This window comes from Muntiacus reevesi, chromosome 3 (genome assembly GCF_963930625.1).
Source record: "Muntiacus reevesi chromosome 3, mMunRee1.1, whole genome shotgun sequence".
NCBI classification, from domain to species: Eukaryota; Metazoa; Chordata; class Mammalia; order Artiodactyla; family Cervidae; genus Muntiacus; species Muntiacus reevesi.
Genome location: NC_089251.1, coordinates 207236553 through 207252084, shown reverse-complemented (window position 1 = coordinate 207252084; position 15532 = coordinate 207236553). Strand labels below are relative to the sequence as shown.

The window sequence follows — 15532 nt, the reverse complement described above, 5'->3', positions numbered from 1 at the left end:
AACATACTTGTTTTGATTATGTCTTGACTTTTGTATTAAGTTTATTATATCCTTATTTCAGTGTTTGTTTTGAGAGTAGATATTGCTCAACCTAGGGAATTTTACTTTGACCAAGAATGGAGTATTGATTTACCTGGTGACCTTGTTAAATGAAAGTTTCTTATGGTAATGTGGTTTCTACTTCAAGTTTCTTACTGTTACTCTTGTGGAATGATATTTACACACATAAAAATAGCATAGGCTTGTATACATGTTCATCAAGTGGTTGAGAGAAGGAGTTTATTGAAGGAAAGGATGACTCTTAGTTAAAATGATCAGGAAAGGCTTCATGGAAGACTCCTAAGCTGTGATCTGAGGTTTTTGAGAGGGTGCAGTGGAGCACAGATAATATGTGAGGGTGAATGTGCAAGTGACGTAGGGGAAGATAATGGGTACAGTGGGCTTTGAGTTGGGTTCATGGAAGCAAGTGATGGGAGACACCTTTAAAGTTGAATTGAGGATTATTTTGGAGAATCTTAATGCTTAGCTGAGGGAATCAGAGTCATAATTTTTTATCTACAGGGTACCTTGTGAACAATTTAAAGCAAATCATTTTATAGACACAGAAACAAGTTTTTAATCTTGTGCGCCTTAGAGCCTCATTTGAAGATTTTTGTTAGGCAGTGCCTTTTTAGGGAGATTATCCTCCTTTGTCAGGGTCATAGAACTGGAAGGAAGTCATTCTGTTCTGTTAGGATACCATTGTGTATAATTGCTTGGACAGCTTTGGGAATAAAATGGAAGGGACTGGATGAAATAATAATTAGTATTCATTTTTCTACTGTGTTGGTGAGACAGTAGTGTCTTTTAGGGTGTTATAGCCTCAGGCAGCTTTAGACTGACTTGTTTTAACCGAGTCTTTGTTTTGATAAGGTTAAAGTAGTTATCTTTTCACTGTGGATGGGGTGGGACAAGGTATCCTGTTGGCCCTCTTCCTTTCAGTGTCATGGTAGCCTCTACTTTATCCAGTACTGCTTCCCAGGTGGTGCAGTGGTAAAGAATCCACCTGTCAATGCAGGAGGTGTAAGAGAGGTGGGTTCGATTCCCTGGGTTGGGAATATCCCCTGGAGTAGGAAATGTCAATCCACTCCAATATTCTTGCCTGCAAAATTCCATGGACAGAGGAGCCTGCCAGGCTACCATCTGTGGGGTCACAAAATGACTGAGTGACTGAGCACACACATACCCTCTTACTTCAAGTAGGGTACCATTAGCTTCAGTGAGTTCAGTGGGAACAGACTGTTCATATTAGTTGATGGTGGTTTTGTGCGTTTGAATAATTCTAATTCTTTTGTACCCAAATTAGGGAGGGTGTGAGCAGGTGGTTCAGTCGTGCTGATCTCCATCTATTCAGTTCAGTCGCTCAGTCCTACTCGACTCTTTGCGACCCCATGAATTGCAGCACGGTAGGACTCCCTGTCCATCAGCAACTCCCGGAGTCCACCCAAACCCATGTCCATTGAGTCGGTGATGCCACCCAGCCATCTTATCCTCTGTAGTCCCATTCTCCTGCCCCCAATCCTTCCCAGCATTAGGGTCTTTTCCAGTGAGTCAGCTCTTCACACGAGGTGGCCAAAGTATTGGAGTTTCAGCTTCAACATCAGTCCTTCCAATGAACACCCAGGACTGATCTCCAAGAGAAGCGAGAAGCAAAGGAGAAAAGGAAAGATATTCCCATCTGAATGCAGAGTTCCAAAGAATAGCAAGGAGAGATAAAAAAGCCTTCCTCAGCAATCAGTGCAAAGAAATAGAGGAAAACAACAGAATGGGAAAGACTAGAGATCTCTTCAAGAAAATTAGAGATACCAAGGGAACACTTCATGCAAAGATGGGCTCGATAATGGACAGAAATGGTATGGACCTAACAGAAGCAGAAGATATTAAGAAGATGTGGCAAAAATACACAGAAGAACTGTGCAGAAAAGATCTTCACGACTCAGATAATCACAGTAGTGTGATCACTCACCTAGAGCCAGACATCTTGGAGTGTGAGGTCAAGTGGGCCTTCGAAAGCATCACTGTGAACAAAGCTAATGGAGGTGATGGAATTCCAGTTGACCTATTTCAAATCCTAAAAGATGATGCTGTGAAAGTGCTGCACTCAATATGCCAGCAAATTTGAAAAACTCAGCAGTTGGCCACAGGACTGGCAAAGGTCAGTTTTCATTCCAATCCCAAAGAAAGGCAATGCCAAAGGATGACCAAACTACCACACAATTGCACGTCATCTCACACGCTAGTAAAGTATTGCTCAAAATTCTCCAAGCCAGGCTTCAGCGATACGTGAACCGTAAACTTCCAGATGTTCAAGGTGGTTTTAGAAAAGGCGGAGGAATCAGAGATCAAATTGCCAACATCCGCTGGATCATCGAAAAAACAAGAGAGTTCCAGAAAAATATCTATTTCTGCTTTGTTGACTACGCCAAAGCCTTTGACTGTGGATCACAATAAACTGTGGAAAATTCTTAAAGAGATTGTAATACCAGACCCTCTGACCTGTCTCTTGAGAAACCTGTATGCAGTTCAGGAAGCAACAGTTAGAACTGGACCTGGAACAACAGACTGGTTCCAAATAGGAAAAGGACCTCCATCTATTGCAGGAGTTCTATTCTATCACAGTTGAAGGTTTTACATTAAGAAGAGACTGATTTGGAAGTATAAAAAATGTGGGCACTAGCCCTCTACTACAACCCACACTCTTATCTGTGGAGTATGTTTTTCCCAAGGCCAGTCTTGCCTTATGAGATGTCTCACAATCTGTCTGTGGAGTATGTTCTCTCTAAATAAACCCACTTCTTACCTTTAAAAAAAAGAAAAAAAAGGCAGTGAAAGGGTTGAAAAAACAAATATAAGAACTAATCTGAAAAATCTTCTACAGACTGACTTTCATTTATGAATACGGGGATAATTTGTACCATAGTGATAAGCCAAAGAATTGATGCTTTTGAACTGTGATATTGGAGAAGACTCTTGAGAGTCCCTTGAACTGTGAGGAGATCAGTCCTGGGTGTTCATTGGAAGGACTGATGTTGAAGCTGAAACTCCAATACTTTGGCCACCTGATTGGAAGAGCTGCCTCATTGGAAAAGACCCTGATGCTGGGAAAGATTGACTGCATGAGGAGAAGGGGACGATAGAAGATGAGATAGTTGAATAGCATCAACGACTCAATAGACATGGGTTTGGGCGGACTCCGGGAGTTGGTGATGGACAGGGAGGCCTGGTGTGCTGTGGTTCATGGGGTCGCAAAGAGTCGAGTAGGACTGAGTGACTGAACTGAACTGATAAGTATTTAAAAGTTCAAATATCTGCATGGCCTTTATCTGATTATTGGGGAATGGAATATTTGGAGAGAATGCATGAAAAGAGTAATTGGAGTTGACGTGGTTTAAGTGTGTCCTTTATGCCAGGTGCTGTGCTCAATGGTTTACCTTGTTCTCCTGTTAAATACCCTGAACAGTCAGTCTTGAGTTACTGCTATTTATTTTACAAATGAAGGAATCAAGACTTGGGAATTATTAGTAAATGATACTTGTACTCACAAGGGCAGAGGTAATCAACTATGTGGGAGGTTGTGAAAATTTTCATGGAAAAGCATTGGCATTTAACCTGGAACAGTGTTAATAGTGGCTCTGTGGCATGGCATGAGTTGGTCTTTTTGGAAATTGTTTGTATTTTTATGGTTTGGTAGTGTGGTGTTCTGTCAGGGCTGCTGAAAGATGTCAGAAGCCAAATATTAAAGGGGGTCTTTTGTATGTCTAGCAAAGAAGTTTTATTTATTTTTATAGCGCGTACAGTATGGAATTTTTGTGCAGTTGGTCAGTGGAGCAGTATCTCATTTTGAACAGTTTATGTTTTCCCCTTATTTTTATGTTTTAGTCTGTTAGCACTCTCAGATCTTGAACTTAATTTTGGGGCTAAAATGTACCCCAAAGAGAGATCCTCCCATCATACTAAAAAATATTTCTGCTGAAACTATTAGAATCCAATAATATCACAGTAATTTACCTGCCTACTGTTCAGCAGTGTGTTTGAATATGGAGTCAAACTCTATCTGTGCAGTGTGTTTCTCAAAATATCGTAATGTAAATATTTTCTTTTTAAAGCCTGCTTATAGATAACAGGTTTTTCCTTATAGCCAAAAAGTGTCCAACTGTCTCCTAAGTAGCCCCCAATGTGCTGCTTGTGGAAGCTCCGCTTTTCTAGCCATCCTTGTTGTTATTTTGTTAATGTAGGACGTTGTTAAGGCTCTCTATCGAGTCCAACTTTTTTGGTGACCGTATGGACTGTAGCTGGCCAGGCTTCTCTGTGCATGGGATTTCCCAGGCAAGAATATTGGAGTGGGTTGCCATTTCCTTCTACAGCGGATCTTGCCGACCCAGGGATTGAACCCCGGTCTCCTGCATTGGCAGGCGGATTCTTTACTGCTGAGCCACCAGGGAAGCCATTGTAAGACTGTAGGTTGACTCTATTATGGCAAACACTATAAAATTTATACTTTTTTTTGAATAGTAATGAATTCAAATGGTATGAAATAATATGTGATAAAAAAATCTTTTTACCCTTGCCTGTTACTTAGTTATGTTCTCTAGAGACAACCAAAATTATGAATTTCTTTATACTCTTCCAGAGATATTCTGTGCTTATACAGCCAAATATGTTTTACCTGTACCCTTTACTTTTTTACAAATGTCACATTGTTCGGTACCTTGATTTTGTTCAGTTAACAAAAGCATTTTGGAGATTGTTCCATATCTATACACAAAGAGCTTTTTCAATCACTTTTTTAATAGCTAACTAATATTCTGTCTTTTAAACATAGCATATTTAATTAGTTTCTCATTTGATGGCTCTTTATTTTCACTTTTGCTATTATAAGCAAGATGGTCATGAAACGCCTTATTGTATTTATTTTGTACATTATGAATATCCCAATAGGATCAGTTTCTAGAAGTGCAGTTTCTCATGAAAAGCTGTGTGTACTCAGTTACTCAGCTGTGTCCAACTCTTTGTGACCCCATCGACTCTAACCCTCTAGACTCCTCTGTCCATGGCATTTTCCAGGCAAGAATACTGGAGTGGGTTGCCATTTCCTCCTCCAGGGGATCTTCCTGACCCACTCCTGCATTTGGAGGCAAATTCTTTAACACTGAGCCACCTGGGAAGAAACAGGGGACACAGAACCCTAAAGCCCCATAGACTCCTTCTCAGTTTTAATGACTTGTAGCCAGGTAGCCAGTTGCCTAGCTTTATAAAAAGTAAGATTGTAGTTACTAGCTGCCAGCAGATACTGTTTTGATAATGTCCAGTGGCATCCAAGCCTGACGCATCTCAGAAAATTCAGCTTGTTAGCAATGCAAAGACTAGTCTGAAGTTATACCCATTGTGTCACCTCGTTATTTCCTTGGATGTCTGAACCATAGTTACTCTGTTTTGACTTTAATATTTTTCTTATTAGCCAAAGCAGATATCATCTTTAACAATGTTAGTGTTTCTCTGTGTATGAGAAGATGCAGGAATTGGGACTCATAAAATCTTTTCCTGACGATATCCAACTCTCTGAAGGCCTGTTCTGCCAGTGTTTCCAGAGCACAGAGTGCTGATTCCTGATCCCCACCCTGCTCTCCTTTCAGTGGTGCTGAGGGTCAGCAGCTGCAGTGGCCACGTTAATCTTTGTAGGGGTAGGCGGCAGGTGCCAGGTGCCAGCTGGCAGCGTCCCTTCGGGTCCTAAGTCTGACCATGCTTTGAGGGTGCCGCTTGGTCCTGTTGAGCGGAGACTGCTCATTCCCAGGCCTGGCAGGGATGTTGCTTGTAGGCCACTCCGTGTGCTCTGCTGGCCTAGGTCATAGAACGGTATCCAAAATTCTCTGAACCACCTGTATTACTGGCCTCTCGATCGAGGAAAATAGTCCCTCTTGTTGCTTCTTTCCGTATCTAGAGTTACACTGTTAAAATCATTGATCTCATATGGAACTATATATTATTTTATCAGAGGCTTAATCACCCATTTGGTGATACAAGAGACAGCAGTTTTGTAAAACCGTTGAAATAAAAAAACTATGGGTACTTAACAGTTTCGAAAGTAGAAATGTTTAAATGAATTGAAGCTATGGGATTTTGTATAGTATTTACCCAGAATGGACTCTTACTTTATAACAAATAGAAATCTAAGAATTAATTCATAATTGCTAAGATATTAGTGAAATACTTATAAAATTGTTTTTGTTTTTCAGGTATACAAAACTAGGATATGCTGGAAATACGGAACCACAGTTTATCATCCCTTCCTGTAAGTATTTCTTTTAAGTCACAAATAACCTGACTTAATATCTTTTTCTTGATAAAGTAAAAAAGAAAGACATAGTCATTTCAACACTGTAAGATTTAGTCCTTTAGAAACATGATTTGCCAAGTTCTAAGTGTGGCTTCATTTCTGTACCTCTGAACGTTTATTTCAGATCTCTTTTTAGCTCTTCGTTTACTAAATCTATGAAATACCTTTTTAAAGACAAAAATGAATGAGCTGGGAATCCGCTTTGAAGATATTGTTATTAATAATGTGTGTGTTACTATTAAGTACAAAGACCATCCTTTGATTTGTGCTCATGATTTTTGCAGGGCTTGTGCTTGTTGACGTCCTTAACAAAAGCCCATGCTTCAAAATAAGGATGGCATCTCATCTTTAGAGATGCAGACTTCAGCTGTTCTCTAATACTTTATAACCTTACTTAGGTCATTTTTGTTCTGTTTTATGTTTGTTAACTTCACTTTAACTGACTGTCCAGTTTCAATAATTTATCTTTCAGATGTTTTTAAAAATATACTCTCTTGACTTGGTTTGTTTGTGCTCTTATTTGTTAGCCTGGTCTATGTATCTGGTCCTTGATGGACATATTTTGGACATCTGACTTTTAGACAGTTCACCTTCTGCACATTATATAGTAACATTTCTCACTTACCTGACCTACCACCAGGTTAAGACTTTAGCATATCAGACAACAAACTTTTTGAGCCATTCCTTAGTGGTGCTGACTTGTAGGTGGTTTAATTTTGGAAGTATTTGTATGACTGAATATTTTTGTGTATTCTTACTGATTTATGAAAATGAGAAGGAAATAGAAAGATAAACATGCAGAGAATAGTGAAAGCAGCTTGGGATTCATAGTCTGTAATGTTGAGAACAAGGTAGAAATCACTAGACTTGCCTGAACTACAGATCTCTGGACTCGACTGGGCACCCATCGGACATGACGCGTAGTTTTGTTGTTTATGTATGGCAAGAACAAAGTTAAATGTGTGAAGATGTATCAAAATTATCTCTAAAGGGGGAGCTATTATATATTTCTTTCATTCTCTAGAAACAGACCTGTTTGACTTTTGCACTTCTGATAAACTTTTGATACATTTCTCTAAGGATTGATTATCTGAATTTAGGCTCTTACCTAAATCTAATACTTCAATACATGGAATGGCTTTTAGGTGACACTGATGAAATAACTTATGCATAGGAATATAGTGGTGTTAATTTGTAGTACTGTTGTTTTTACCCTTGATTCAAGCATATTTGTTATCTACATGGAGGGACAGATTTGCTTTTTTTCACTTTTGTCCCAACTTTACATATCAATATATTGATAGTTTAAGATTTTGATGACAAATATTGGCTCTGTTGCTGACTAAAATAGAGTACTTTTGCCAACTAGTACTTGATGTTAGTTATGTTTGAGTTTAGTTTTATACCATGTGTATGCTTATATTAGTTTCCCAAGGCTGCTAAGGCAAAGTACCAAAAACCAGGTGGCTTAAAACAACAGAAACTTGTAGTACTGGCAGCAAGAAGTCTGAAATCAAGGTGTCAGTGGGGCCATGATCTTGCTGACAGCTCTAGGGGAGAAATCTTCTTGGCTCTTAAAGCTTCTGGTGTTTCCTGACAATCCTTGGCATTCCCTGGCTTGTATGTGCATCACTCCAGTCACATAACTAACCCTAAGTGTCTTCACATTGTTTTTCTTCTGTACATGGATATGCCCAAATTTTGTATTTTTATAAGAACTCCAGTCTTTGAATTGTAGCCCATCCTAATAACCTCATTTTAACTTGAAAGACCCTATTTCCAAATAAGGTCACATTCTGAGGTAGTAAGTATTAGGACCTAAACATATCTTTTTGGAGGCACACAACTCAACCCATAAGATGCTGATTTTGCAATTTCTTAATTTGTAATCTTTTATAAGGCATTGTGTTGTGTTTAAAGCATTTATTTCGGGAGATTCCTGATGTGTTAACTCTGATTCTTGCAAAATTTGTTTTTGCTTATATTCTTAAGTTCTGTATTAAGTCTTAGTTGGAAGCCCATATAATTTTGGTATTTTAAACCTTTCGTTCTCATCACCGTTGTATCCTTTCTCTATTTCATCTCTCTGCCAAAATTTGCAGTTTTAGTTTTCATCGTCTGTCTTATGAGAGGTTGTAGCATGTTAAAAATCCATTTGTGTATGAAAGAAAAGATTTTTGATTGTGGAGTTTTTTTTCACCCAGCTAGTTTTAATGCTGCAGGTGTAGTTTTATAATGAGCAGATATAATCATTGCCACTGATGAACACGGATGTTTGATCTGGAAAACCTGTGGATATGGTTCAAAGTTATTTTCGTAATCTTTGTCTTTTAGGAAGTTTGTAGTGACGCATCTGGATGTCTATGTGCATTTTGCTAGAGAAGCAGCATTTAGAAGTAGATTAGATTTAGAATTTCCTTCAGTATTTTCTACGTACCTTATTAAGGATATAAACTGTTACTAACTGAAAGTGTAACTGTTTGAATGGCCCATCAGCTTATGTGCATGCATGGTTTTTTTTTTGTTTTTGTTTTTTTTTTTTTTTTTAATTTTTGGCCACTCCTCATGTAGTATCTGACCAGGCGGTGCACCCATGCAGTAGAAGAGCTGAGTCTTAACCACAGGACCACCAGGAAAGTCTCCATGCAGATATTTTGAATGAAGAGCTGTTTAATTTGAAGGATTTAGACATTTACAACTTAGTTGAGAAATTAGTAAGTTTTAGTATGTATGCTGGTTTTTGAAATTATATAAGGAGATTGCTGGGGGTTTTACCTGAATGATTTGAAATTTCCCTTTTTATATGTGGATTAAAGTTTAACAGGTCCTTATGCTAGTGTTAAAACTAAGCTAGTTCATAGTAGTGCAAACAGGATAGAAATATGAAAAAAGTTTAAAAAAAGTATCTCCCCATGCAATTTTCCTACTTTTATTACTGGTTTTCAATTTTTTGTTTCTGATTGTCCAGCAAGCCTGTGTTGACTTGGTGGAATTACAGTTTTACTCAGATCAAAATAGAGCTTACATAGTTTTTAAAAACATAACTGAAACATTCCCACAGCAGTATTTCTCTTTTGGGGGCTTTTTATATTTGAGGCCTTGTTTCTGGGTAGAAGTTGAGATTTCATTGTATTAAAGGAATTTTGTTATTTTTTAATTAATGAACTTTTTGCTTTAATTTAGCAGTTAAATATACTAGATCATATTCTATGTAATAATACTTTATTATGAAAAAATACAAGTGAAAAATTTGTCTCATTTGAAAAAAACAAAGTTTTTGACATGCATAAATAACTTCTATTTTAAAGGTATTGCTATTAAGGAGTCAGCAAAAGTGGGCGATCAAGCTCAAAGGAGGGTGATGAAAGGTGTTGATGACCTAGACTTCTTCATTGGTGATGAAGCAATAGAAAAACCTACATATGCAACAAAGGTATATTTTTATGATTTGTGTAAATATAAATAACATTTTATTTCAAAAAATTAGTTCATTTAGTAATTTTGCCACTCAATTACAGGATTAATACTCTCAGCTTCTTCACAGTAGAAATTTCTTCTTCCCTTGTGACTTGTTCCAACCTTGCTTTAAGTGTATTATTTTTTTTCCCCCAAGAGGAATATTTTAGCTCCTTCAAGTAACTGGTATTTACTTTTTCAGTCTCAGAATCATCAGGGTGATTGTCTTTCTCTTGCCTCCACATTATCACACCTAGAAATACTTCCCATCTTTATTCAAACCTCCACTATTTTTCTCCTGTTGAAGCCTGTGTCATTTGAAAGTGCACTCTTTTATCTTTTTCTCTTTCTTGTTTGTTCCCTACCCATCTTCCTCCTGCTTCTTCTTATTTATTGAGATATAAATTGCATACTGTAAAATAGGTAAGGCTTAGTTATAGTTAAAAAAATTTTTGTGACTGTAATCATAAAAGTTCAGGATAGAGAACAAATCTAGTAACCCAGAGACCTTCCTTGTGTCTACTCTCAGAGTCACTGTCCCCACCTGCACCAAAAGGTAGACACTGTTCAAATTCACTTTGCCTGATTTGCACATTTCTTCCTTTATACGTCTCTTCTTCCCTTCTCATAATTTATTCATTAACAAAAAAGCTACCATGAGACAAGTGCTCGGGGCTGGTGCACTGGGAAGACCCAGAGGAATCAGGTGGAGAGGGAGGTGGGAGGGGGGATCGGGATGGGAGATACATGTAAATCCATGGCTGATTCATGTCAATGTACGACAAAAACCACTATAATATTGTAGAGTAATTAGCCTCCAACTTATAAAAATAAATGAAAAAAAATAAATAAAAAAAGAGGGAAAAAAAAACTACCATGTATAAACAACTTTATTTAAAGTGCTGAGATTAAATAAGAAAAATGACTTTCCTGACTTCAAGACTATTGTAATGGGGTGGAAAGAAAGTCTTTGAAGAAGTAATTTGAAGTGGTTTGTATTTATACAGATATTTGGTTATACAGATATTTGGTTCTTGGAGCTTATAAACAAGACAGAACTGGAGATAAATATTTGGAAGATATTAGGGACTTTTGGAAGGGATAAGATTCTCTAGAGGTAGGCCTAGCACGGAGCTTGGTCAGTGCACCATTGAGATTTGGATGGAGGAGGAAAGCCTACAAAGGATTCTGAAAAGGCGTAGTTAGACTGGGTAGACAGGAAGGAGCGATAGCAGTGTGGAACGCTGCTCTCAAGTGATCCAGAGCCCATACATTACCTGCTGTCTTTAGCTGCAAGGATATTATTTGTAACCTTAATAAAAATAGTTTTAGAAGAATAATGAGCCTGGATTGAAAGTTTAGGTTGGATTGTGAATGGTCAGCAAAGTAGGCCAGGAAAAATTAAAGGATTAATCCTGTGAGGTTTGACTTTGATTGGGAAGGAGAAATAGATAAGTTGTGGGCATAAGATAGAAGAGACGTTTAAATGCTTAAATGCTAATGTGAGAGAATCATTAGAAAAAGACATCAAAGTTACAGGAAAGACAGACTGTAATACAGGTCGATGACAAAGCTAGAGGGATGGAATCCAGAGCACAGATGATCTGCTTCATACATGGAGGACCTCTTAAATTATAAAAAATTGAAAAAGAAGTAAGTGTGGAATAAGTTTTACAGATTTGGTGAGGAAAGTCAGTTTGGCTTTCTGACTGTTAGCTCCTGCTTTCCTTGTGAAACACATGATGACATTTTCTCTACTGCTCAGGAAATAGGGGGGGAAAGTGAAGTCTGAGTGATGGGGAGAATATTTAAAATCATCAATGTTGAGAGTAAAAATGAAGAGTGGGGAAACATCAGCTTGCCAAGTATATTTATGTCCATTTGGGAATAGTAGCTATGAATTCTTAGTTTCATCAGCCAGTTCTGTGTGATTTGTATGATCAGCATTCTGGATATAGGTTAAGTTTAGGGTAGGATCATGCCAAGTTGTGTTTTGGTAGATGGAATGACAAAAGGAAATATGAGCAGAGTAAAGGGGCTCAAAATCTAAACTGTGTGTTGTGAAGGGGGATGGATTTTGGCTAGAGAAAAAGTATACTAGGGAGAGATGTAGTAAGGTGCTGGAGTACGCTAGAAGGATAAGAAGTTGTGATCAGAGAGGGGGTGTATTTGCATTTCAGAAATTTAGAGATGATAATGATACTAAGATCTAGACTGGCCAAAATGGAAAAGACACCTTCAGAGGTGGTGAGGTCGGTAAACTGAGAGGCCAGAGTTCCTCTGCATTGATTCTGTTCTCTTAATACACTTTCAGGTCTACCAGATGCAACAGGCACACCCAAATGACAAAACTTCTTACATTCCTGCCTTCTTTCATCAGCATTTTAGCTGTTGTTTTATTTTCCTCTTTGTCGTTTTAAAAGCAAACTTATTTTGATATGCTCTTTGTTAAATCCAGTTATATCTTGGATATAATTGTCTTGGTCTTTCTTGATTTGTCTTTCTTCCCCCCCCCCCCCATTTATTTTTATTAGTTGGAGGCTAATTACTTTACAGTATTGTAGTGGTTTTTGCCATACACTGACATGAATCAGCCATGGATTTACATGTATTCCCCATCCCGATCCCCCCTCCCGCCTCCCTTCCCATCCCATCCCTCTGGGTCTTCCCAGTGCACCAGCCCTGAGCACTTGTCTCATGTATCCAACCTGGGCTGGTGATCTGTTTCACCCTTGATAGTATACTTGTTTCAATGCTATTCTCTCTGAACATCCCACCTTCGCCTTCTCCCACAGAGTCTAAGTCTGTTCTGTACATCTTTCACAAGATTACTCTGCTGGCTCTCTTCCTAACATAGGCTATTTTTGTTATTTGTTACTGTTCATTTTTTCCCCTGTACTGTCACTGGTTGTTCTTCCTTTGCCTACTACTCAAATATCAGTATTTCCCAGGTACTGCCCTTGATTCTCTCTTATTTAAGACCTTTTGTAGATGATCTCATCCACACCTTCATCTGCAGGCATGGCCTAGATCTCTACCCAATTCCTTGACCTGATTTCCAGCTGCCTACTGTCACCTACCTAATCTCTGGCTTTTGAGTTTAATATATTCAAAACACAATTTTTTATATATACTCCACCTTTGCTTATTCCAAGCTAAGGCAAAATACATTTTTGGTATCTTGGTTAATAATAGATCCTTTTCATCCTGATTTCATAGTTAGAAACCTGTTGATATCTTTGTGAGTTTTTTCTCACAGTGACAGAAACCTTCAGTCTGGCCTAACATCATTTATAGCACAACTGGGGCTCTTATTCTCTTTTGTTCTTTGAAGATTCAGTTCAGCTTTCCCAGTGCTACTATAATTATCTTCTTAAAAATCAAAGCTATTTTTGTTTACCCGGATAGAAAATTTCTACTGATGTTCTATTTCTTATAGAGTAAAACACCAATACAAAGCAAGTAATAGTTTTTGAGAACCTGGTCCCCTTCATCTAGAAGCAATCTACTTATCTACACCCCTTTCCCTAAAGGCACAGGTAGTTTTCATTGATGACTGTTGTGTTTGTATATTATGCAGTGTTTGTACATATTTTTTGCTAATCTCTATTTACATTTTCTTCTACCTCCCACTCTGAAAACAAAATTAACAGGGTTGCTCCTTTAAGACCCAGCTTAGATACGACCTCCTCAGTCATAGAGAAGTAGGAGGCTTCATATTTTCCCTCTGAAGGCAAGTTGTTCATCTTGTCCTAGGTACTTTATTTCTTTAAAAGCTAATAGTGTATTGTTTGTGTCTGTTATGTTTCTTTCATTAGATAGATTCTTATGACAGGATGTTCATGTCCTTAGCATTTGTGCCAATGATTCATAGTAGGTGCACAATAATAGATGATGAATAAATGAATATATATCATTTAGAACATTAAAATATGTAAACTTCCAGTAATGTTATAAAATGAATGATGTAATAAGTACATCTCTTTCCTTTCCTAAAGCAAAGTGAGGAGTTCAGTTCAGTTGCTCAGTCGTGTCCGGCTCTGCAACTCCATGGACTGCTGCACGCCAGGCCTCCCTGTCCATCACCAGCTTCCAGAGTTTACTCAAACTCACGTCCATTGATTTGGTGATGCCATGCAACCATCTCATCCTCTGTCATCCCCTTCTCCTCCCACTTTCAATCTTTCCCAGCATCAGGGTCTTTTCCAATGAGACAGTGAGGAGTAGAAGTTATTTTTTAAGTGTAATGCTTTAAGAAGTATCTATTAGAAGGCTTTGGTGAAATGTGGTTATTAAAAATGAATAAATAAGAGGTTTAATGATGACTAAATGACAATAGGATATTTTCTTCATTAATAAATTCAGCCTTAGGTACTGAGTGTATATTTATACTATGCATGGAACTGTATTTTAAAAAATGTTTTCTTTTATAAAATTTTGGAAGAGTTTTGCCTAAGGTTTTACTTTGCTTGTTTAAGGAATTCTTCATATATTCAGAATACTAATTTTTGCTTTAGTTTTATCTGTTGTGAAACTGTTTTATTGCAGAGGTTCACAAACTGTCTTAGTGCCTTTAGTGTTTCAGTAAAAGTTTTGACAGTTTTTTGTCACTTAGAAGGGTTTGTAACAGTCTGTTGAGTAGCAACATAGCTACTTGAAAAAAAAATGACACTTCTTTGAAATGAAAATATTTTTGTTTAGTTATTAATTAGTTACTATTAGGATGCATGTGCCTATCAGGTAGGTCACAGTTTCTCACACCTGGAATTAGATTTTGTATCACCATCCTCATTTCTTAATTTGCTTTTTTACATTTCTTATTTTATGGATTTTTGGGGGGAGAGATTTAATTTTTATCATAGCAACTGCTGGTAATCCAGTTTTTCAAAGAAGTGATGTTACTGACTGATGTTGAAACTGTACTGTTTTAAACTAGTAGATATGTAGTATCAAACTGATTCTGAGTATCACCAAATTTCCCTGGAAAATTGAAAGTACTTGCGATGTCTTTTTGCATTTTCTGTAGTTCTGCCAGGTTCAGTTTTGAAACTGAGTCTATACAGATATGTGTGACTTGTCTTACAAAATTTTGCTTGCTTGATTTACGATTATTTTTGCTATTTACTTACCAGCTGTTTTTTATATATTAGACACACAACAAATATTTGTGAGAGCTAATAAAGAGTAAGCAAGTTGTCATAACCTGTAATTTTTCACAGCTGAATTTTAATGGGGTATGTTTCTATTATATAATTTTCAAAAATCCAGAAAGACTGGTGCAATCTTTCATCTAGATTGAATAGTTTTTAATATTTTGACATATTTGCATTATTTTCTTTAATAGAAACATCTGAAAATATGTAGAAATCATTTCCTTTATCTCTAGTTAAGTATGCATCTTCTAATCTGTGTGTCATTACACCTAAGAAATGCTTCCCTCATCTAATATTTTTAGTATTACTATTATTAATGTCAAATAATAATTAGATATTGTTTTTTATATTAATAAATATCAAAAATTTGATATTAATAAAGATTTAATTCCTGTTTTGTGTTTTTGTTTTAATAGTGGCCAATCCGCCATGGTATAGTTGAAGATTGGGATTTGATGGAAAGGTTTATGGAGCAAGTGATCTTTAAATATTTAAGGGCAGAACCTGAAGATCATTATTTTCTTTTGGTAAGCACAATTTATAATTTCAG

At 37.2% G+C, this 15532-nt stretch overlaps 1 protein-coding gene across 1 annotated transcript in view; it reads left to right on the top strand.

The window, feature by feature from the left end:
• ACTR3 (actin related protein 3) overlaps positions 1 to 15532 on the top strand; it is a 50513-nt gene that overhangs the window by 18924 nt on the left and 16057 nt on the right. Inside the window, exons 2-4 of the mRNA XM_065931409.1 lie at positions 6273 to 6328; positions 9682 to 9806; positions 15399 to 15509. Coding sequence (XP_065787481.1) covers positions 6273 to 6328; positions 9682 to 9806; positions 15399 to 15509 — 292 coding nt within the window. The remainder of the gene's footprint in view (positions 1 to 6272; positions 6329 to 9681; positions 9807 to 15398; positions 15510 to 15532) is intronic.